The sequence below is a fragment of the Acanthopagrus latus genome, chromosome 4 (assembly GCF_904848185.1).
Source record: "Acanthopagrus latus isolate v.2019 chromosome 4, fAcaLat1.1, whole genome shotgun sequence".
Lineage (NCBI taxonomy): Eukaryota > Metazoa > Chordata > Actinopteri > Spariformes > Sparidae > Acanthopagrus > Acanthopagrus latus.
In genome coordinates, this window is record NC_051042.1 from 252501 (window position 1) to 278160 (window position 25660).

A 25660-nucleotide genomic window follows, 5' to 3' on the forward strand; every position below is an offset into this window, starting at 1 on the left:
TGGGACACCACCACATCCTCTGTGGAGGGAGGCAGATGTCTGGAGTGAGCTGAAGCTCCTCAGCAGTCAGATTCAGAAGGTGTCTCAACTGTGACGATTCCAACTTCAGTCTGAGGACCTCAGACCTGCATCTCTTCTCTCTGCTGAAGATACACCTCTGTTGGTTCTGTCATATCTGATGTGGTTTCAAAAAGCCTGGGGACCACCAGGGACCCAGGGAGAGCTGGGTACCATTCCTGCTGCAACTGGAACCTGAACCCAGATAAAACCCTGCATGGCTATAAGCACCACAGCTCACAATCAAGGCTGACAAAACAAACTGAAGGCATGGATTAATATTGACAAGTGCAGGCAGGCAGCCGTGATAAAAGACCCAACAAACCCTTTGAAAGAATACGAGAAATGATTTAAAATGACCATTTTTCTTATCTGTCCCTGGCCTTCACCAAATCAACAAGCAACCTTGTAGCTACCCTCCGTTCTCTGTAGTGTGAAAGACTCACAAGAACTGATGGAAAGCATTCAGCTGCTTTTTGATCAAATGAAACCTTTTACAACATGCTTCAGCTGCTGCAGCCTTTAGCCGGCTTTATCGTCGCCTTGAAGAAATGTTTTGCAGCTGGAACATTGCTCTTTATAGGACAAATCTGATATACCAAAACACTTGTTTAAGGCAGAAAACAACTGTGAAGAGGCATCAAGGTAAAAGAAAATAGTGTGTGTGTGTGTGTGTGTGTGTGTGTGTGTGTGTGTGTGTGTGTGTGTGTGTGTGTGTGTGTGTGTGTGTGTGTGTGTGTACTATACACTATCTAGCCTGTCACCTTTTATAAAAGCAGAGGGCTGGTTGGTGCCAGTTTTCTTGGAGCAGTTAAAGAATATGGGAAACATTTCAAAATCATTATGAATGTGAGAGACATGGAGTAATACTACTACTATACTAAATGCTGATGGCTGGACAGAAAAACAGTCTGCACACTGAATAATGCTCCCATTAACAGTCAGTAACAAGGATTAAAAAAAGGAAAGTGTTAGAACAAGTTAAAACACATCAGATGTCAGAAAATCTTACAGATTATCTGTAACCTGATGATGCTGACTGACATCAGACTGTTACAGATATATATGGAGCCAGCTGTTGTCAGAAATGTACCAAAATGAAATCCGTATTCATTTTTTACAGAAAATGATGCTGAAAAATATGCTCGGTCTGATGGATAATTGTTAAATTCCCAGTGAAGCTTACAGTCAGTGCAGTAATGTCTGAAATATTCTGCCTTCATTACAAACACATTTTGCCATAAGTGATAAACAGACTGGAAGGATCACTGTGTTTTTATGTATACATTCTGTGTATGAAGTCCAAAGTTCATTTCCTCTGCAGGAACACAGACACACTTTTTGTCTGAGACTCACATTAACCTGTTTAGTGTGTCCAGTGGAGTGTGAGCTGTAGTGCCTCTCTGGTGCTGCACTGATCACCAGCTGTACTTCAGGTTTGTCAACTTGTTCTCTGCAGATCCAATTTGTTTCTCTCTTTGTCTACTCTGTAACTTTCTCAGCACCCCAGCTTTCTAAATGGGGATAAAAATGCACACAAGGTTATTGGATTGCTCACTCAGGAGTAAGAGTGAGTGATGAAGCCCTGTAGTTTGTGTCTGTTGTTGTCAGGATGGCACTGAGACACTGTGTGTGGATGTCCAGTCTGTCTGATAGAGTTTCAGTCTGTTGTTCTCAGGTGTGTGTGGTGGTCACCTCCTCTCCCTGCCACCTAATAGATCTGTCACTGGCATTGACTGGCAAGGGACCTGAACTGTCAAGTAGATTTCCCAGAGGGCTAACTCAGATTCATGGCTCTCTGTTTGTCAGTGAGTGATGGCTGTTTGGCCCTGGAGGACTCCGAGTGTCTGTGAAGTGTCAGTTTGCCTACAGTCCTGCTGTGACTTTAAGAAACAATCCCTACCCTCTAACTAATGTTATTAAACCATCCAACTGTAGTCTGGCATAGGCTGATATCAGCATTGTGTCACACGTGCTTACTGCTGAGTACACTGAGCATGGAGGGTCATTCCTGACCTTCAAAATGTTGAAGTGTTTGAAGGAACAGTCTTAAATCAAGGTACGACTATTTGCTTTTATCACGAGCTTAACACCATGGACACATTTTAAATGAAGAAAGTCACATAAATATATCATAAAATAATCCATTACATTTTCATCATACACCTCAAAGTTGAAAAAATAAAAAAAGTTTGTAAAAATGTATTTGCAATCTGAGCATTCTGTTCCCTTTATCTGTTTAAAGTGAAACTCTCGCCAAAATGCAACTGAGGCTGTTTTTGTGAATGTATATGAATCAAACCTTCATTTAAAAGCATAATTACAATGAAAGAGGCACTTATTACAATTTATCATATTTTTGTTTTCTGGTCAAACTCATTTTCAGTGGGAGTGCTACTGGCACTTTTACCACAACAGTAAGAAGTCTGGACACAACATGAAACTCTGCTGGTAGCATCACCAGGGTCTCTGCACATGAACACCAGCACTGACAACATTGATTGTGTACACAGAGTTCACTGAAAATAAAGTTTTTGAACAGCTCATGTTAGCAGTTGCTTGTTCGACTCACAGCCGTCATGGCACCCAGGAAGTGTCGATCTCAGAATGAGACGTAACCTGGAGGACAGTTAAGGTGGAACGCTTCTGAAGCTTAGTTCCATATAAATGTGGATAATTCATTGTTTTGTCGTTAGTGAAAAACAATATTGACCTTGAAGTTGAAAAAGGAGCCTCATGTAAGAAACAATACTAAAATCAAAAGCTGCAAAAGTCACGTGAGATCTCTCGTGGATAGTTGTTGCTGGAAGACAGTAGTTCCACCTTAACTGTCCTCCAGGTTACGTCACATTCTGAGGTCGACACTTCTCAGCCGCCATGACGGCGGCGAGCGGAACAAGCTACTGCTAACATGAGCTGTTCAAAAACCTTCTTTTTAGTAAACTGCTGGTGTTCATGTGTAGAGACCCTGGTGATGCTACCAGCAAAGTTTCATGTTGTGTCGAGACTTCTTACTGTTTTAAAAATAGAGATTTTGATGCTATCGTAAAAGTGCCCGTAGCACTCCCACTGAAAATGAGTTTGCATTATGGCGAGAGTTTCACTTTAAGAGGGTAATTGCAAAACAGGATTATATTTAAGGATTGGTCAGATGGAGCCGGTCTCCGACAGGAGGAGAGCTCAGAGACGACTTTTTATCTTCTGGGAAAAGTGGATTTATCTTCACTCCTGTTTATCAGCCTGACTGCAGCAGTGATCTGCAGAGGTGACCTCCATTGTCACTGTTCATGTCCTGTAACGTTGACTGCTGAGTGGAGCTGGAGGGGAAATGGACTTCTCTTCATGAACGTAACACAAGAAGAGAGAGAATCTGAGTCTGTGCTGAGTGCTGAGCTCAGTGAGAGCTCGATCTGCTAATGGACACTAAAGTCTCCTCACTGTTTGGGAGGAATAAACACAGATGCACCACCGTCGCTGATAAAAAAACATGTCTGATGTAACTTGGGCACAAATGTTGATGCACAAGCTAATATTCTGAGGTCTCTGGCACATTAGTTCAGGCTGCAGCCAAATGTTCTGACTTCTCCAGACTTCGTGGGCCCGTTTGCGGTTCCAACATCCTCACATCCTTCCTCACTCCCCCCTGACCAAACCAATGAACCAATGAAACGCATCATTACCTTGAACAAATGTGGATTTCTCTGTTTTGAACATTGTTTGGAACATTTGGGATAATGTAAGCACCCAGAGATCCCACAGAACTGTTATTCATACAGTAGCAAGAGGACTTCCTGTGACATTTGTTTCTTAAATGTTACTCATTACATTCAAGTCTCTGCACGCTCTCTCGCGGTCACTAGACTCAGCTTGCCGTGTCTTGTTTTTCTATTTTGACTATATGCTGCCTTTATTTCAGTAGATTCATGAATCCTTGATTTGGTGATAAGTGGACTTACTCATATTTATAACATAAAATGGAAGAATAGGCAAAAACTTAAAGACAACATACAGCAAAAAGTTCCTCTTCAGCAGCTGTTAACATTTCACATTTCTGAGTAAGCGTCTGAATCAGTCCTTGGAGATGTGTGTCTGCCCGTTACTGGAGTGTTTGACAGCTGCTGGAGAAAAAGTGCTGAACCTGCTTCTTTCCTTTGCTGAATTCACAATGAACTGCAGCTGAACTTCACCAGAAAACCACCAACACAGGTGAGTCAGGGAGAACTATACCACAATAATAAACCAGGTGAAATGGAGACTTCAAAGCTTTACACCCAGTTTCTTCACAGGAGAGGGCAAGAAAACTAACTGACTGTAACACAGCAGCTATCTTTAAAAGAGAGCTGTTGAATCATTTTCTTGAGCTACCACTGTTCACACATGGAGCTTGTTCTTTGTCAGGGCGGGTGAAGCCAAAGACACTTAAGCACAAAGTTAAGCTTCTGGTGCGACCATCTGGTGCCCACTCAGCAGAAGCCTCTGTCTTCATATCCTGCTTCATGTTTTTGTCCAAAAAAAAAAAAAAAAAGGATAAAAGACTAAACCGACACAGAAAAGTGGAAACATAGGTGAGGTGCTGAAGCAGTGGTGCTGAGAGAAATACCTGCTTCTGAACATTAAAGAATACAATTTTGTTCGTAGACCTCCAAATTGAAAAAAAGAGAATAAGCTTCACGTGTTCCTTTTATATCAAAGAGAGCTGCAGAGGTGATTCAGATTATCTCTGCAGACGGCTGCAGTACACAGACTCACCCTGAGACATGATTTACAGAGATTATGTAACTGGACTACTGTGATCATCTAGTTTGAATCTACAATTGGATGCATCATCGCTTTTTCATCCTTCTTGGGTGCAAACAGTCAGAATTAAGTTCCCATTCATCTGATGTGCGATCACCAGCCATCTTCTTTGTCTGCGGCTGATTTCTCATCTAACAGCAGCAGGACTTCCCTCCTCCAGCCTGGTTTCCTTTAATGTTCCATTTCTCTTCACCTCATTCTGATTTATACATGTAGATATGATCAAAACGACTGTGTAGATAAATATGTGCCCAGGTGTGCTGAGAATGAACATCAACACATGCCTGCCAGGACCCATTAATTAAAATGAATGAACTATGGAACTATTCGTCAGTGAAGCTACAGTTGAGACCCAACACTCGGTCACTCATTCCAGGTGTGCCTGCAGTGCAATTTACTGCAGCAGTGTTATTTAAAAGGAAAGAAGTTAAGCAGTGAGAGGAAGGGCTGGCCTCATCTCTGCAGGGCTGACAGCACTGAGAGGATTGAAATCTCTGTTAACATTAACTGTCTGAACAAAAAACAATCAGTCCAACAACACTTTGTCTGGTGAGCTGAAAGCTGCTTAGTGCTCATGTTTCTCACATATTGTGTACATATTGTACATATTTCCCTCTTGGTGTGTCTATGAAGATTGTGTATATCATCCTCATGTGTGTCGCTGATTCTCTTGGATATATTTTATACTACTTAATTTTGAATGGACCAATTTGAGAGAGATCTTTCATGCTAGTCAGTAAATCAAACACCACTCAGGCAGCAGCTGTAGTTGTGTGCATGGCTCCATGGACTGTCTGTCAGCTGATCCAGACTCTGGTGCAGACTACAGTAACTCACAACTACTGACTTGATTGCAGGTTGTTATTCTGCACAGACATTTAGGTTCTCCAGGGATCATGTATACTGGCTGTGGTGATCCTCTGGACATCTCTGAAGCTTAATCTTGAATTCAATGACTTTGATGATGAGTTCTCTCTTGTGAACGGTGAGAGTGGCACAGCGGCTCTGTGAGCACAACTCAACTCCACAAAATCACAACAAAAACACAGCGAGTCAATACCTTGTGGCACTGAGCTAATTAGCTACCCAGCTCTGGGTGATAATGAGAAGGCTGTGGGGATAAGCTATACTGATGAAGGAGCTTGTAATCCAATTTAAAAGGCACTGTTATATCAGCCACAATGCACCTTAAGCATTATGTCACAGATCCTTGTGACTTGAACTTCTCTTTGAGGTGCAGGCCATTAACCATCCACCCCCAAAAAGCCAAACCTGCCTCAGACTGAGATGCTGTCATTGATTAGAACGACTGTCAGGAAGAATTCTCCACACAGCATGCAGACAAACAGCCTACTGTGTGTGAGTGAGTGAGTCATTTAACCCAAAGCCTTAGTGTGGAAGAGGAGGTGAGGAACGTGAAAAAATGATTGGATACGAGTTCATTTAAATCAAATTGTTGTAACTTTTACAGCTCAGAGTAGCAGCAGAGTCGTGTGGTGTAACAGGGTGAACGGCGTCTCTGTCACTTGTTTCTGCTCTGTATCTTCAGTGAGAGGGAGGATCACTGCGTCACATACATGTTCACTTCAACACACAAGTTTTCAGCACATAACATTGTTTCGGTGGAGTGAATTCTGTTTGTAATCAGCACCTACATTAACACACTGTGACAGACCTGAGATCTGTATTTACCACAGAGGTGTTGCATTCAGAAACTGTTTCAGTATATTGATCCTGTTTCAGTTGTGTCATGAATAACATCTATGATGTTTGTCAGATAATTTTTCAAATCAATAAAGTCTGTCGTCAAACTGAAATATAATACAGTGAAACAGCATCATTATGAAGAGTACGCAGCCAGCAGTCTTGTAAGTGAAGGCGTCTCGTCTCGTGTAGAGCTGCTCTGTATATCAGCAGCTCACAGAACTGACCACCTCTCCTGTCACATCACTGCAGCTGTCAGTATGAACACATTTATTGTGATTTTCATCCTTTTACTACCTTTTCTGAGCCCAGTTGGCCACGTCGGTGCTGTGGACGAGTGTTGAGTGAGACTAAAACACACAAGCAACACCAAACTATATGATACATGAGATACAACAAACTGCGACTTTATTGACTTGGAAAATGATCTTTTAACTTGACACATTCTTTGTCTCTCTGCGTTGGCCACTGTACAAAGCTGGGTCGGACCTACTCACATATCTGATATGACCACTGATGGGCATGTAAGACAAAGAGAGCAACAGACTTGTGTGACAAAGTAAAACCATTATAAGCAGATGACCTCAGTTTGAGCGGATCATGTTTTATCCTTACAGTCATCATTGACCTGCAGTGCAGCTTTTCTTCATCACTTCAGAACTGAGTGTCCTGGAAAGACCCAGTCCCTCCGTTCAGACTCCAGCTCTGTGTCTCTCTCTCTGTCAAAGCTCCCTCTCTCATCCTGGGAAATGAATTTGATGCAGGGATTAGTCTCCTTCAACACCTCTCCAGCTGAGAATCCATAAGCTGAGCCTGACGTGTTCGCTCGGCCCTGCAGGTGAATACTGTGCACCACTGTTACCTTGTGCCAGAGGACTCATGTTGATCATGACAAGTCGATGGTTTGGTTTCAAAAAACTTACAAAATGCAGTGATTAAATTCAAAGGCTATTTAAAGGGCTGTTTTATTCAAATGACAACATGAATATCACACCCTGAGTTTCCTCTGTTCTCACGTCAGCAGCAGGTGTCATTCGTCCACTTGTTGTCACTGCCTGGCCCGTCTCTTATGGTTTTGTCATAGTTGGTGGTTTTTATGTCCTGTTTTATTTTGAAGGTCTGCCCTCATGTGTCATGTTTTGCCTTTTCATTTCCTCCCTTTGTGTGGTTCCCCACCTTTTCTTTGTAAGTTAAATAGCTCCTGTGTGGTTTGTCTCTGGCTCATGTTCCTCCTGTTTTTCCTGGCTTGTGTGTTGCACTTTGATTTGTTAAGTTTGTTAAACTTTTGTGTATCAGCTTTGTGTTTTAGTTTTGTATAATTTTTTCCGATCTTGGCTCACAGCTTTTGTTATTGAAAGCTTAGCCTAAAACGTTTTGGAGAAAAAGTCCATGCTGTCTGTGTAGCGGGATTTAATTGTTACACTATATTGTGTGCAGTGCATTAGAGGCTCCTGTCCTGTTGACTCATATGTGAGTTCATGGTAGACACACACCTTTACTTTGTACAGATTATAATTAAAGTTTATGATCATCTTTTCCTCAAAATACCTTTGAGGTCTTTTTGAGTATATCTATACTTTATCTGCCACACTAATTCATTAGCAAGTCACAAGGAATAAATCTAATTAAATACTGCTAATGCTACATCACCACCATCTCTCTGACAGGCACAGACTGTGCTAATATTTGACTTTATACATGGCTGCATTTCTTCTCAGTGAAACTAATATACCGCTAATAAACACTGTACATTATCTAGGTTTTGTCCCATTAGCAGCTTTATTGCTGCATGTTCCATTGCATCAATACTGAGTCGAGTTCTACACACGAGATTTTTCAGAAGCATTCAACTGCATCCGACAGTAAACCATCTGCTGAGACCGTCAGATGCTGTTGAACCTCTGGGTAGGCTCGTAACTGGACCTCTAGTTCAGTGCTGTTTTATCAAAATTCTCTTTCCTGGGTCAAAGGTTAAGTTTCACTCTGTTTTATGTGCCATTTGGATGACCCAGCCCTTTAATAACCAGTTATATGCATGCCACATACACATGGACCTCATGTACTGAACCAAAAAAGGACTCTTTATCAATCTGATGACAGGGCACATCGTGCTGCATTCATGTGATTCATGGACTCATCCATCATAGTCCTTGACAGCTGTTTTTCTATATGGAGCAGATGCCACAGGTGCTACACATGTGACTGGACTCCATGCAGGTGTTTGATAATTCACAGTGATGGCTCAAAGACAAAAGAACAAGCAGTGATAGAGGGAAAAAGAGAGAGAGCTGACTGGAGCAGAGAGAAGGAGAGGGTGCTCTCAGCCAGCAGTGCTCTTAATGGTCGACATCGACAAAGTTACGCTGCATGACAGACTACACACACTCCATTAACCACACAATGCAAGTAAGCTACAAAGTGTTGTGTCTGCCACAAGACTCCATTGTTCACAGACTATACTGTCTAAGTGAAATGTGTTTTTCTCTGCTAGGGCAGACAGACCTGCTCTGTATAGTACACTTCCTGTGCCGTCTACAAAGGAAAGATTACAGGACCAGTTTTCATGGTATTTTTCTTAAAGTTATAGACTGTGAAAGTTATTTCAAAAGCATCTTTTGTTAGAAAAACATGTGCAGAAAATCACGTCCCAGTTGTCATGTTGTAATAAACCAAATGCTCTGAAAAAGAGGAAGAATCACACATACTCTACCTGAGAGCACACTGACCAGAACTGACCCTAACCCTGCGTGAGCTGAGGAAGTGCAGCCACATTTCTCACTTATCAGGTTGTTGGATATGGTGAGTGATGACAATGATGCACTGCGCTCACAGCACACAGACACTGAGCTGGTTGTTCAGGAGCGTGCTAACTCAATAGCACAAAGCACACAAGCCAAAGAACAGTGCTGCTGCACCAGACTGGGTCAGCCGCTAACGTTAGCACGAGGCACGAACCCGGCCAGGTAGCCTTTTGGGACCCAGGTTCATTGTGACAGCTACTTTATTTGTGTTTATACCGTTGTGGCATTTAACAGAGAGTGTATGTGTTGATTAGACTCAAACAGCCGAGAGAGTCTGTTGAACGTAGAAAACTAGCAGCTGTCATGACATGTTTCACTCCACAGTGAGAGCTGTGCACCATCTCCTGAGAACTCCTGGCTGAAACTAACAAGGACAGGTGGGCTGCTTTGCACCAGGTGTGAGACAGAGCCCAGCGTGTTTACCTGAAAGTTCCTTTTAACTTTCCATGATTCATTCTGAATTCATCAAATGCAATGAGTCAGCTATATAAATGATTCACATTGTCTCAACATGTTAGAAAAGACTTAGGGTTAAATGTCACACTTTACAAAGAATGTAATAAAACTGGATGGAAAATGTAGATGATGTACAAGTCACTGTTTTAAGCAAATGACTTTTTGAGTGTTGACTGAATGATGACATTGACTGTTTCTATATCATGACATCAAGAGTCTTTAGCCCACTGAGACGATGAGGATCAGTAAAAAGAAAAAAGTCCTTAACTCACCTGCTTGGATGCTGGGGAGCAGCAGAGCTGCCAGAAACACACAGCAGGTCTTCATCGCTGCTGACCAGCTTCACACCTAAGACCTTCAAAGGTTGCAGCAGACCTCCCAGTGGGCTTCAGAGGGGTCTTCAGAGTTTGAGTGCCAAGTTCACAGTGGGAAGCCACCAAAGGCACCTAGAAATTCACATTGAAATGCAGAAGACTCAGCAAGACATGTACAAATGTGTGATACTAAAGCACTCTGTGGTGTACAAGAATAGCAGGAGGCATGTCACAGCTCTGGACAGACTTGCACACAGTGGAGGAGTCTTTCTGAACACAAGCTTGAATCTTTGATTTAGCTTCTTTTTCAATAAGACAATGAAGGCAGAACAAACCACTGCGACATCACAGGACTGTTTGAGATAAACTGCATTGTTTTGTAAAGAAGAGATAACTTTACTGTTATTGACAGAAGACATATTTTAAGTTGCAGTGGAAACTGATTTTTTTTATGCACATGACAAACCCTGCAGCAGCGTTACCTTCAGCGGTGCTTAGACCTTGTTTGTAAGTGTTCCTAAACTACTGCTGACCATAGAACTTGATCTGTTATGGACAAAAAGCTCCTCTATGATTCACAGTTCAGAACTCTACGACACTGCTTTGAATTATAATTCATATAAACTTTATATATTCAGGAAGGTCATAAATATAACAACAATTCCAATCATGACACAAAGACTTAAATAATTGCAGAATAAGGCTGTTGTGTTGAACACGGCCTTGATGTGCTGTGGTAGTCTTGTTTTTCACATTTTCTGCTCCAGTGCTTTGCTTTGCCTGTGCACTGTTGTAAAGAGTGTCTAGTTCATGAATCTCACGTCTATAAAGGTTTTTCTGTCATCTGTTTCACTCAGGTCTCAGCTGGGTCCAGTGGCTTTTCTTCTGCTTTTATTACAGATATTACACTTTATTTGTTTGTGTTTTAATAAAAGAAAACAGTAATTCTTCTGGTATTCACTTACTTAGTGACTATGCAACAACCATTTTGAGTGAAGTTCTATTAAGTAATTATATATATATGTACCGATGTCTGTTGGTTTTTTCCAGTATGAACAGCAGTTAGATAACTGGATGAAGAATACTGAACAAACACTGTTTTATTTGTTCACTCTTGGTCCTTACTTGGCTCCACATGACAGTAAGTGGTCCCTCCAGTAACGGAGGAGACTCTGAACGTTAGAACAACATTAGATGTTCCAGACATGACGTGTGCACGTGGACACGCCATAACATGTAGTGGAGATTGGAGATGCGGTGATGTTCAGAAGTGTGTTTGACAGACAAACACAGTGGCACTCACCCTGACTCAGTCCTGCTCTGTGAAAAACTGCTTTTGGACAGTCTCACTGCAGAGCTGCCGAGCTGGCAGCAGTGACTGGTGGTTCTTGACCACAGCTACATGAATAAGTTAATGAATAAGTGTTAAACATGGTGTGACATTGTGCATTTTTAATTCCTCGCTTAATGACTTCACAATGTTTACTGCAGATTAATTAATCCAAATGTAGTTCTGACCTCCACAACACTGTCTGAATGGCTGTAAACTGTGTGGGATTCTGATGATGGCTTTGATTAGATTTAATTAGCTTGTGCTGCCATGTGAGAGGCTGTGAGCGCAGGAACACAATAGTAATCAATCATCGTTTATTTTAACAACATCGTGTAATTAGCGTGCTGTTTGACAACTGCTGACAGAGTTAGTGGGAGTGTCTCTGTGCAGTCACATGTTAATCAAAGGTCTGTTTTTCATGCATGTAGATACACTGTTCACACTGCTGCTGGCTGACTGAGTCTTACATCTGACAAGACATCATGCTGGCAAGTGTGCCGTATCAGTTCCACTGTGTGTGTGTGTGTGTGTGTGTGTGTGTGTGTGTGTGTGTGTGTGCTCTCAAAAGGTCACAGCTGTAAAGTAATCACTGGTAAACATTTCTCAGGTAATCTCCTCTGCATATTGGAATCATATGATTATCTTGTCTCGCAGCAGATTAATCCCTGAGCTGCCACAGCAACAAGAGAGAATTAAACATTTCATTTCTTCTTGCTGGCAAAGTGCCCATTTTAGCAAATATGTGACTTCTGTGGGTTGGTTACTGTAGATTTAATGACTTTAGCTGCTAAATTTCCATATGGAAATCACTGTTAATTCCAGTCTTCTGCTTAAAGGGATATCCTGCCGCTGCAGCCATGTCCACACGTACCAGAACAACCTTTTCCCCCCGTCTTCCTTGGCATCGTTATAAGAATATTTGCGTTATTTAGAGCAGTTTATGTCCTGCAGGAATCCACAGCGTCTCAAGGAAAACTAGGAACAGCTTAATTTTAGAATAATGGCTTTCATCAGAAAAGATGTGGATATGGTCATGGTCATCACAGAGCACTATGAGCACTCGCACAGAGCACGCTGTAAGAAATCAACCCAACAACAAACCTCTCGTATGGTCTTTGAGACAAAGTTATTGATTAATTCAGTCAGATGACTGAGGACACCTGGATCAGAGGATGTAAGTGACAGCACTGGATGATTTCTCTGCTCGCTGTGCTGCATAGAAACTGTGGCGAATGCCTCCCTTCAGTTGCATTATGGGATGTGAAGGGTAACACTTTATAATAAGGGGAAACAAATTATGAATCAATGAGGAACTAACTGCTAGTTAACAACTAGTTAATTATTCAAATCCAGTGTTATAGATTAGTGAATGATCAGTTCATGATCAGTTAATGTAGTGATGAAAGAATCAGTAATGAAAGGAGAAAGTTAATGACTGCACTACTAACTAACTAACTTATTGTTAAAAGGTTTGTTTTATTTAGCTTCTTTCTTAGTTTTGACCATTTATCATGTCACTTATAAAACCATTCTCACCAAAGTAACAGAGGAGCACTGATGTAAGAACCACATGAAGTCAGACAGTTAGCCATGTTAAGATTCAGATTATCTGAACTTTATAACACGGTCAGGCTGATTGGGTGATGAATTCATTAGTTCCTCTAAGCTGTCCTATCATCTGACTGCTTGGTGTTTCTCCAGGTGTAACTTTAATCAGCCTTTCACTGTGATGGCACATACAGTACATCTTGTTAAATATCAAACATGTAAGACATAATCCACACCTTGTTGAGTTACTGGAAAATAACACACATGCATGAAGTGTGTAATGTGAAACACAAATAAAAAGGCATCCCAACATTTTCATAGATAACTGTTTATTCCATTAAACACATGGTTACCAGCAAATAACAAATCAATCTGAACAGATACAAATAACTAAATATATTTTGTCTTTCTAATGAATGAATGAATGAAGCTTATGGGACGTAGCCAGGAAACCTCAGAGTACTCGGATTACTTATTTTGTCATAATGAGTAACATATTAGTTCTGTAATTCAAGCAATCCAGTTTTTAGTTATTTTTTCAAATAAATAATCTTTAAATGGACTGTGGAGAGGCGACTCTGTGCTTTGATGCTTTCAGTGTCAGCACATGGTTAACGGGCAGAGTTGCATGTTTGAAAATCACAACTTGACTATATGAGCCTGTGTTGTGTTTTAATGGACACAGCTGTGTCTAATACTGTTCGCCTCCGCACACTTCTCTGTCAGACTGTTGGCTGAATAAAGATGTAAATGTGATATTGCATCTGTACTTCCTTTCATCTGTACTGCTGACTCACTGAATGTGGCCATACAGAAAGCTACAACATGACGACAGAGTCCAAACACCCAAAGGTACAGTTGGCTAGGATTCACCCTCATTGTTGTTGATTCATTTATACTGTTTTAGTAGTGGTAGTTTTCTAAGTAGACAATGCAATAATGTAATAAGTTACACTTTAATGGCAGTAATCTTCCAATGAGTTCATTTTAAAGGTAACGTTGCAAAACACTGATCTTCAGCAGCACATGGCAACAACATGGAAACATCCTTCATGGTGATCCTGCAAGAATAAGAACAAACTTCAGACATGTTGTCAGATCCACTGTAGAAACAGTCAGTGAGTCTTAACATTATAGATTCATTTGGAGAAGCTGAGTTTATTGGTGAAACCTGGAACGTGGAACACTTTGAACCCTCTCCAGATTCCAGATGGTCTGGAGTGACCCACACATCTGGTAGAGTGGAAGTAAATGTGAGACTGATTACAGAGCGGTTCAGAGTAATTGTGCTTGTATTCCTGTTGATGCATTATGAATATGGCTGTCTCATGAGGGGGCTCACATGTTTCCTGAAAGGCTCCTGACTTGGCAGTGAGACCTGGTTGAGTGTGTGTGTAGCTGGCTCACAGTCAGCAGGGCAGCCTCAGAGGAAAACACTACACTGCTGTCAAACATAGGTCTTATAGTCCTGACACCAGAGGAGCTCCTGCTCCAAAAACAACAAATAAATACTTCATATGTGAACATTAAAATGTTATCACACCAATATAATCTTGTTATCTTATATTTTAGGCTTATCTGTTGTTTAACTGTATCCAAAAAGTGTCCAAGGCTTCTGTGTGACAGTTTTCATGCTAACTTTACATACAGAGGACATACAACTGAGTGAAACAGCATGAGTACCTTCCAAGGAGTGACTGTACAACATGATGTGACAGCACAATATCAATCGTACTGAGGGACGCCATTTTCAGTATTGGACGATTCTGTGAAAATTCTGTGAACTAGATTATGTCCAAACCTAAAGTGAGATGTACTACACACCCATTTACCACCCTGACGTCCACAGCCTTACCTACTGTGTTTCTACTGTGAGGACGCATCACTTCCTGTCCTGGCTCTGGATGGCAGAGAAAGATGCTGGGCTGCCCAGAGACAGAGTGAGAGAGGAGATAAGAGGTCGCCCTGCTGGCTGGTCACGATGGATAACTGCTCAGACCTACTATCTGATCTGCAGTACATCAGCTGGCCATGCATCTGCTTCGTTTAAATGCCTGACTTAACTTTCACTGCAGTCTTACTGTCTACAAAGGAAACTTGAAATGTTCAGTGCAGGGACTGATTATCCTATCATGAGGACGACTGTGAGTCACAGACAGCTGGATACACTGGATCTAGTGTACATAGACGAGGACGTAGAAAAGTAGAAATGAAGAATGTTGAGAGGCAGGAAGATGACAGAACAATCCCAAAAGACAATGTAACTGTGGACACGACAGCAGAAAGTAGTGGTCAGAGTGAGGAGGGAGGCTTTGGCCCGCTAACGTCAGAATACACCAGAAGGTTCTGTTAAAGGCAGGATGAGGACCTCAGACACTCTGAGACAGAGCCTGTTGAAGCGCTGCTTCTCCACACTTATAAGGTTCAGTGTAGACGGTTGGGGCATCTCATCAAAATGCTGCCTGGCTGCACTCCTGAGGAGGTATTCTATAAATGTTCAACATGGAGGAGACCCAGAACACGGTGGTGGATGACACATCCTGTCTGGCACAAAATGGTGAAAGGATGGATCGCCTACTCGTTAACATTAAGATTCCTATTTCCAGACGACAGAGCAGAGTGAAGTATTCTCCCAGTGAAACATATACGGCATGCATCGTCAAGCAGCTGATTCATGTGTTTCTTGCAAATGCAAAGAAAACAGATTGGATGAAGTTCCACACGAGTAAAGAAACACACGTACACGTGTCACTGCAGTTCTGTTTACTGCAGCTATGAGCAGCAGCGTATTAATGGAGGTATGATGTTTCTATGAGTTCCAGCGTACTTGCTTTACTGTCTTAATCACATTATGACTGGATTACTGGTGTGCATTTAAACACAGCCGCTGATGTTCCCTGCATGAGAGAAACGTGATCCCCCACCAGGAGAGCATTACATAAAAGATTCAAGACAAGAATCAACACAAGGTTCACATGAAGCAGGGTGGAAGAAGCTGAGGCTGTGTAGTGATGCTGATGGATTAACAGATGCAGGTTGTAATGCAGACTAATGCTGAAAGGTTTGTTTTATTTCAGCTGTGGTTTCTGGTTTTTACCTCTCCTCACCACAAAGTTTAATTGCCTTTAGTCAGAGCAGAGTTACAAGGTGTTTGTGTGTTTGTGTGTGCGTGTGTTTGTGTGTGAAGCACTCAGCTCACTCATTTTATATCAAAATAAACCTTTTAGTTTTTGGATTTTTCCATTTCACCGCTCGGACTCATACCCAGGGTTGGAACCAAGGTTACATGTCTTTGGAAGGCTGCCACCAAAATCAGATTTTTCACTTTAAATTAGTTTCAGATGTTAATTCATTTTTTGTTGTAAAATGGAAAAGATTTAGTGAATAATCTACTAACACAACATTATTTAGGAACTCTTACAGCGATAACTTAAACACCCATATTACCATGAGTATTCTTAATTCAGACTTCCTCAAAAGGTTTGAATTTAGCTGCCTTGTCATCACCATTAGCTGTGGTTAGCATATACGTATTTGAGCCGCAGTATAATAGTCCTACAGTGGTTGACAGGCGCAGAAATGAAGAGAACATCTTGGCAGTGAGAGACAGAAGCTGCGTGATTAGAATGAAGTCATTATTTTGTTCTTCACTCAAGTGACTTTATGTTCAATATGTCTGTTCTTTTAACTTCTGATAGCCGACTGTGTCTGTCATGTCAGTTAAAACAGTTTTCTGAAGGAAACATCTTTCCTATATTACTAATGATTAATCAGTGATCGATTGTTCACACAGCCGACTATCTATTAAAGAAAATTAAATTAACATTAACACCCCAGAAGGATGATATTTGACTCTTTCTCATTCAGGTGTTCCAGTGAGGACTGCTTTCAGCTTTTGGTGATTATCTAAAAATAAATAATTTAAAAAATGAAAACCAGCAGGGATGAAATGTTGTTTTAATCATTTGATTTCTGTCCAAAATAGTGTAACTTTCACACACACACACACACACACACACACACACACACACACACACACACACACACACACACACACACACACTCTGCATGCATGTTCATGTCAAAAGATTATGTCTCTATTGACGTCATAATAATAAACACTGTGTAAGCCTTGTGTGTGGTGCAGAGACACAGTAACATTAGGGAGTCCATTGTGAATTCAGATGAATGTGCGCGGCAGCACTCAGCGCTCAGGCCTTACAGTAGCTTATGTGCTTCCAGGCCCTGCTGGTTATTGGACACTTTATGAGCTCAAAGCGGCTGTGAAATTTCAAACACAAGCTGGCAGTGCTCTGACAACACTCACACACACTTTCTAAAATATGAAGTTCTGAGAGAAATGACCAGTTTCCCTGTGGAACCACACACTGCCTGCCACGCAGACAGTGAGGCAGCCACACACAAGCACATTCAAGTGAACTTAACATTTAACTGAGGGCGGAGGACATTTTCAAAGCTGTTTATGTGACTTCCACAGTAACAAAGACTTGCAATTAATCTCATCCAGAAACAAGCATTAAGTCCATGAATAGTGTGTAATAATACACTTGTGGGGAGGTTCAAAGTGTTGGGTGGAGCGCTGCTAGCTGCATTAGCTGCAGCTCTGTCTGAGGTCCAGCTAAACACCGGCCATATGGAGGTGGAAGAAAATCTGCTGACTTCACATACACACTTACTTTTTCCACCTTCATTCATGTCTGAATACATGTTTTGATCCCGGTCTCTCCAGGAAGCCAATCCCATTACAGCCTCGGGAATAACACACTGCTGCTGCTGCTGCTGCTGCATCAGCTCACTCTGCATTCCATTTACATGAGACAGTCAGATAGCTTGTATTTAGCATCACTGTGATGTTTCAGTCCACATCTTTTACCTTTCTGCCTCATCAGAAGTTTGGAGCCAGATTCACATCCTAGCTCCTCTTCACAGCCCTCCAAACAACTATTAGAGGTCACAAGAGCAGCAAGGTCCTGATCCCTCACTGGCTTCCCATCCAGGATCACTGCCAGCTGCTCTGTAGAACAACTGCAGCAGCAGCAGCAGCAGCATCACTGCCTGGATCTTAACCCTGGTCTCTGAGGCAGACAGTGTTTTTCTGTCTGAATGAGATGCAAAAAGAAGCCCTACTGTTAACTCGCCCAGGTCAGCATGTTGCCCCACGTTAGCTTCTCACAGATTTGCTCTAACATTACAAACATTTCAAGGTATGTTTAAGGTGATGTAAAACACATTGTCTCCTTTGAATAAATTATACAGTATATACACATGCAGTATAATATGACCTCCTCACCACATCTCTTAGTCACAGTTGTTGGACAGGCCGATTTATTAAAAATGTTTGTGTTGACTGTTTATTGTGTGAGTGTAAACCCACTGTGATGTCACTCGCTGGTTTGTGGACTACAATTTAGAAACCTTTAGTTTGGCGTAATGGCCGTCTCCATCTAAGTGCCAGAAGTGACCATATTTGGATGAAAGGGCGGAGCAAGGGGAGGATATCCTGATTGGATCTGAAAGTGTTCTAGACCTGGTAGAAAATTGGTGATATCCAACAACTTTAAAGTCATTTAAAATATCAAAACACATCAAGCCCGACACACAATGGAACTCCCTCAGTCTGCTTTCTGGTCAGCCAGAGACATTATTACATTATACCTGGACATAATGTGGCACCCAGCTCAAATAAGAAAGGTTATTCTAATATACCTGCCATTCAGCTCAGGTTGGTATTTCAGTAGAGAAAAAGCAGGCTCAGGCGGAAATGAATTCAGACCTTGTCTGCCGTCTAGAAAAAACACAGGAAATGAAGGGGCGGAGCAGTGTTCAGGAGGATGAATGAATCTGAATTGGTTTTGTTCCTTCAGGGTCGACGTGCTGCTGTGTTCCTCTCCAAACAACAGTTGCCCTTTGCAGAAGACTTATCACAGCTTTGTGCTGGCTGGGATAAAGAGATGCAGCGAGTCATCACTACCAGCCTTTTGTGTGGAGAGGAAGAGCAGAACAACACAACCTAAAGTAATGACACAACATTAAAGACAGCAAACCAGGTCAACTGAAAACATACACAAGGAGGCTTCTGTCTGGAGTGAGAGCAGTTAAACACTATATTTTTACTGGAAGTCTGTGAAATAAACTTTGTATGTATGTGATCAGCACTGCCTTGCTCAATGGTTCCAAGAGAGAAAAAGGGGCAGCCTTGTCTCTCGATCCGACCACTCTCTTTACTCTTTGTGTCCACGGATTCAGGCATCCAAAATAGCCCAAATACAGAGTTTAAACGACAGCCTGAAAGTGACAGAGCCAGTGCAAACGCCTCATCTTCATCATCTGTTATCTCTGCTGGCGACTGAGTGGTGGGCTCTGGGTGCAGCTGACATGAAGACACGTTTCAACATTACTACCTACACTGGAGTGATACAAAGCTGGTTGAGAACCAGCAGAGTTCCAGGATGCACGACTCTTTTTGGCAAAACAGCACTCAAATTGTGAATCATGTGCTGCTAACATCAGTTGTAGGTAGAGGTGGGAACGCCCTACAAAGGCTCTGAGCAGCCCCGCAACACACTCACTGATGGCTCTGCCCACACAGCTAAAAATATGTATATCATTAGCTACATCCTGAGGCGTGCGCCGACAGTGGACTGTATGATTCACTCAGCAGCCAGTCAGCTTTGATAACAGACCTGCCTGAACACACACGGTAACAGGCAGCGTGTGTGTGTGTGTGCGTGTGTGCGTGTGTCTTTCCTGAACCCTAGTCTGGATTTGGTTGCAGGGAAAAAAAAAACAAAAAACTTCTGGTCACATACTGAACATGCTGTCCTCAACCTGATCCAGGTACACTTAACAAGGTTAGCGTGAGCATGAAAACATGTGGCGAGACACACATGAACACACTCCATCATACAAGAATGCACACACACACACACACACACACACACACACACACACACACGCAGAGTCTCACTGGGGGTACAGCCTGTCATGCTGGCTGCTTTACACACAAACTCTACACACACGTGCTTGAAGTGGTGCATACAACCAAAAACACATAAGGGCCGGCCTCAGGCAAACATAAAGCAAAGGCCATGTGTCACAGGTAGATTTAAATAATGATTCTGCTAGTGGTACTTGGGACTGTTTTAACCATTTGTCAGCACACTTCTTTACAGTATTAAGCTGCTTTGACTTCTATGTGCCCCATCTCATTAATTATTGAGATGAGAGTCTGATAAACAGGAAGTTGTCAACTCAGCGTCAGTCCAAGAGTTAGCCAGTAATGTATGTGAGAAAGCATCTCAACAGGCAGGTACAACACCACTGAGCACACCTGGTGTCCATGCACACTCCATTTCTGTAACGTTGTGGGTTGATAATAATACTAAACCAGGACGACAGATGTGGGTGATAACTAGGTATAATCCACTGGCACTCAAGTCACTGACAGGACCGTCTTTACTTCTAGACAACAGTGTTTCTAAATATGCCACAGCTGCCAGACTGCTACATGCTGCCCCAGCTGATATCACACAGTAAAGGGGGTGTTTTACCAGGCTGGGTTAGAGTCAGATTTCTGTTTCTGAGCTGAAACAGAAAGTTTTATGAAAACACTTTGACAGAGCTCTGCAAAGGTCCCCTAACCATTTATGACAGTGGCCATGCTGGTAAGGTCAAAAGGCCGATGTTGACTGTCAGTAAAAAAAATGGTAACAAACACCGGCCCCCGATGTTAAAGTCCGATGTTTTGTTGACCCATCTTCACCTCTCTTGCCTCTGTGGCACTACAATCAGACCAGTTAGTGAGTCACACTCACTACAGCCACCACATCTTTGTCCTCTGAACTTCCTCATGTTGTTTTTTGGGGCATTTGCCTGATTCTCCTGAAAATTCAATCTTGCTGTCTCTGAGATAACCTGATTAAATTCTGTGAGCAGACATGATTAAAGACGCGATATGTCTAAACAAAAATAGACATTGGAATATGTGGGCAGTTTTAGTATGCACAGTAACACAGCAGTGAGCCTGGTGTTGACACCTGCTGGCTGCAGTGGAAGATCAGAGGCAGCGAGGTGATCTGAGACTGACTGACAGGCCAACATGCTCTCCTTTCAGCTTTCTGTCTCTCTCTAATCCCTCTGTCGCTGCAGTGAAATGATGAAATCTCTCAACAGTTACATTAAAAAGGAGGAAGGGGAGAAATGACCTCATTAACGCTGGCAGTAGCATCACCAACAGCGTGGAGCAGAATCTAGGCGAGCCCTGCAGTCACACTGTGTGATCCCTGCACAGCCCAGAGATTACAGCAGCTGAACATGTAAGTGTGATGAAATTGAAACACATGCCGCAAATGATGAAATTTATTTGACATTAGCGGTGGCGGTGGTGGTGGTGAAGGTGGGGGCAAGGTGCCAGGCTTTAGGGTGGGCTGCTGTTGTTCGTTTTCTCCTGAATGTTTGAAAGATCCTTCAGTGTGTCAGTGTTGCTGTCAAGATGCTGACTGGGGAAGATAATATGCAAGAAGATCAAAAACAATGCAGAGAATCAAAAGCACTGTGGGGAAGAGGAGGTTACAGTGCTGCAGTCGTCAAGTATTCAGCACTGGAGATGAAACAAAATATATAGTAATATGGCTAAAATTGGTGCTGTTATACTTCCTTTTTAATCTATAAAAAACCCAGATATGTTTCATCTCTGTCACTGAGCTGTCTGCACTCAAGCACTGTGGTGGCCTGCCTTGCATTTTAGTCATCATGGCCCATCACAGTCCCTCCTTCATCAAAGACAACATCGCACGGAGACAGGAAGGGACAGTAAAACCAGCAAGACACTTTGCTTTGTTTCAAGCAAAGCTGATGGCACTGATGAGCATACACAGCCTAAAGACACAGTCCCATGCAGAGTGTGTTGTGTAGGTTCACAATGATGATATACATCCAGAGAGGTGTGTGGGCCAGATGAATGTGTCTGGTACCATGAGGTGTCAGTGCAGCATGTCTGACTGCAGGAGAGAGAGCTGCATTCTACTGCAATTCATCTGTGTCTGTTTGGTAACTGTAGTACTGCCATATCATGAAATATGTTTTAGTTGCCTCATGCTAACGTTACCCTAAGCATTGTTTATTTGCCACAACCACAATCTTTCCCCAACCTCATCCTTCCACAGCATGCATAAATGGCTTGCACTGTTAGAAAGGAAGAATCGAAATATGCAATTTTGACCTTGAGGACACACATCTTTCTACATATTCTAAACACAAGGTCATTTCAGATTTTGTGTTGCTGAGGAAGGCCGTGGGATGCACATGACAGCGACAGGAATTACTAAATAAGTGGAGCTCGTGTTTTGAACATTCAGCCGACTAAAAGTGCATTTTGGTAAAAGAAATAATGTGGAGTTTATCATCACCATTGTTGGGAAAGTTCAAAATGCAATATATTACTTATTACTATTTACCTTCATTTTATGTTACAATATTATCACCTGCATAGAGAAATACATCACTGATTACACTACTGTTCACAATCAACCAAACAACCTGTACAGAACCATGACGTGGCCAAGATCGTTTTAATTAAAGGATTGAGCAGACAGACAGAGGATCACAGGCTCATATATTATGAGGCAGGAATGAATATCTGTAATTGGTTTATTCATATGAAACAAAATAGACCTATACCTTCTATGATGTAGCCTATAATGACACGACAAGACAAACATCTATTTTTCTGTGCCTTTATATTCTAGTCCACAGAAGAAGGAATGCATGATTGATTCAAGAATGTAAATTAAGATGCGCTGTGAGGATCAGGCTTCATCATGAGGCTCATTTCAGTGACAAACAGACTGAACAAAGAGAGTACAGGCTCTGCTGTATGAAACACACAGAGCCTATATTAATATGTCATGTTGGTGTGGATGGATTCTTTAAAAAAACAACAGTAAACACTTCGCTTCGGTCGGTAACGCAGATTAGAACGTGTTATGTGACAAAACCGTAGTAATGAATTTTAGTAATGAAGTTATATTCTTACTGACCTACATGTTTCTGGTGCTGATGGAAACCAGAGCACCTGAAGGAACAACATGGGAACAACATGTGAACTCCAGCAGGAGCTTCTGCTGTGCTGCCCAAGGAACAAATAATCACAGAGCATCAAGTTCTTCAGAGCACGCACTCCAGAGACATGAAGTCAGGGTGCAATTTTCTGCTGAACATTTCAGTAATGAAGTGTTTTGATGATGCTAGTTTTGATTCACACCTCTGACTGGTATGTTTCTGCAGAGCAGTTGCGGTTCATTAAAAGTTTGAAGTCAAAGTGAGGGAACTACCAGCAGGAGCAGCATTATTGTAAATTCCTGTGTTCCTATATTCCAGATAATATGTGTCTTATACATTTACCTGCTGTACTGTTTAGGTAAATCAGTTCTTTAGGTTGAGCATTATAAATCCCAGAGAGCCTCTCAGCACATGTTGTGTTTCCTTGCATGTACAGAAGTCAGAGGTTTGTCAGTCTGGCTCTTCCTGGCTGGCTTTCAGTTTGCAGGGGAGCACTGAATCTTACTGTGTGTGCTGCTTTAAGCTAAGACGGACGTCATTACTCACCTTAAGAGTAGTGCTGCTATTTCATCAGTATTTGGCTTGCTCACACATTTCATATGGTACTTGTTCATGTATACTTGTAGCTGATGTGTGCTATGATGTTCTGGAGCCATTATTTTCCTTTGCACTGAATGAGAATTGTGTTTTTTATTTCAGAAAGTGATGATTGGTGTTGGTAACAGCTCACTCTGATGAGAGATGAGAGCAGATATGTAGGAGCTGTGCTATGCTTCATTTCAGAGACTACTATCGATATGTGCAGCCTGTGATCATGTTACTGTCTCACAGCAGAGTAAAGAAGTTAAACTACACCTGGTGTCTTGTGCTGTCTGATAGGAGAGCTGCCACTTACTGTATTACTGTTTAATAAGGAACAAAAAGAGTTTCCTTTTCTTTTATCATTCCTGAGTGGCTTCATTAACTGAAAGCACGGCCCACATATTTAGGCCATTTAGTCAAATCAGCCTCATTTCAGCCCAAAGCTGATGACAATCTATGTTGTGGGACCAGTCTGACTAAGACATTCCTCCAATGCCTGGTGCCTTGAGATGTTCCCAGCCCAGCAGCTGTGATTATCAGTTGTGGCTGGCAGAGCACACACAGCCAGCGGGTTCCCCTGATGTGCTAAATAAATATATAAGACTCTTCGTTTAATTACGTCTTCCAATTAAGAGCTTTCTCCCAGTGAGGAGCAGCAGCCATGCTGAGAGGTAGAGAGGAGGCGGAGTGTGCGAGGGCTGAAGAGTTGACAGTCTCATGGGTTCAAAGACTGAGACCTGCTGTGCCAAGACAGGCAGTCATACAGATATACAGCCACCGAGCTGCTGCAGCGTTAACTAGGACACAAACACGTTCCCAGAAACAACACTGGATGCAGGTTACAGCCTCACTTCAACATGGATGCAGAAGAAGTCAATCTAAAGATTGCAATCACATCAAACCTTGATACTTTTCATGCTTTTTAACATTTTACACATTCAGTGTGTTTGCTTCTCCCATTGATGGATTAAAGGTGTTTTCACTAACAGAGCAGCGTATTGTAAGAACACACCTGGATTCCCCTCAGAGCCAGAAGTGACAGAGCTCACAGTAACACACAGGAGGTGACTGGCTGCTCGGTGTAAGACAGTGGAGATACAAATTGTGTCAGGTACACTCGGAAAAAGGGAAAAGGAGAAGTGTTTAGTAAAAAGCCTTTTTTATAGTGACTGTCTGCGAGCCCTGATGCAGAGCGAGTGGTGGGAACATGTTGGCTCTTTTAATGACTGGCCTTTTAATAATTCATCAACTATGATAAAGGCCTTTCTAAATATTTCTGTCCTTGTTTGATACATGTTCTTTTATTCCGAGTGCCCGGCTCTCCTCTGGTTTTTGATCGTCTCGGTGGTTTTTGCCTTTTCATTTGATTTGGTGATTAGTCAGACACACAGCAGAGTGAGCTGCTCTCTGTCTTCACCTCCCTGTCTGTGGCCCCTTGGTTCCTCTGAGGGATATGCAACTTTCGTTTTAATCAAACGTAACTCTGATAAAAGGGAATAATGATTTGTTGGGGACTATTTTCAGAGTGATCCACATTTGGTGCTCTGCTGAGTACATGGTGCATTGAGTCAAACAAAGAACAGTGTGTGATCACGTCACCCGGCACCACATGTATGTTTTGGTCTTTTCAGTGATCATTTCTTGATGAATAGAACTAAACAATGTCACTGAAGGCTTCTGTCTATATTCCATGGAATGTCAGAGTGGACATTTCTTCAACACAAGCACAAAAAGTGTCTGAGATATTGTTAACTTACTGCTGTCAGGCTTCAATACTCATGTCAACTTGTTATTCTTGTATTTAAACTTTACAACTAAACTCAAGTAATGCCCATATCTTCATATTTCATATCTAAATCTGAATTTGGCCATAAACATGAAGGCTAACTTTAAATCTGTCTTCACAGGTGGTCAGAGTTGTACTAGATGATCACTTCGGGGTGAAATGCTTCTTCAGCAGCAGTCATAGAAACAAACAGAACACAAAG

At 42.0% G+C, this 25660-nt stretch overlaps 1 protein-coding gene across 4 annotated transcripts in view; it reads right to left on the reverse strand.

Moving 5' to 3' along the window:
- The window catches only part of LOC119017678 (cell migration inducing hyaluronidase 1), a 161323-nt gene that overhangs the window by 78782 nt on the left and 56881 nt on the right, over positions 1-25660 (reverse strand). For all 4 annotated transcript variants that reach the window (XM_037094536.1, XM_037094537.1, XM_037094539.1 and 1 more), the window contains one exon: positions 10088-10261. In XM_037094536.1, the coding sequence (XP_036950431.1) occupies positions 10088-10142 (55 nt within the window). In that variant the 5' untranslated portion in view covers positions 10143-10261. The remainder of the gene's footprint in view (positions 1-10087; positions 10262-25660) is intronic.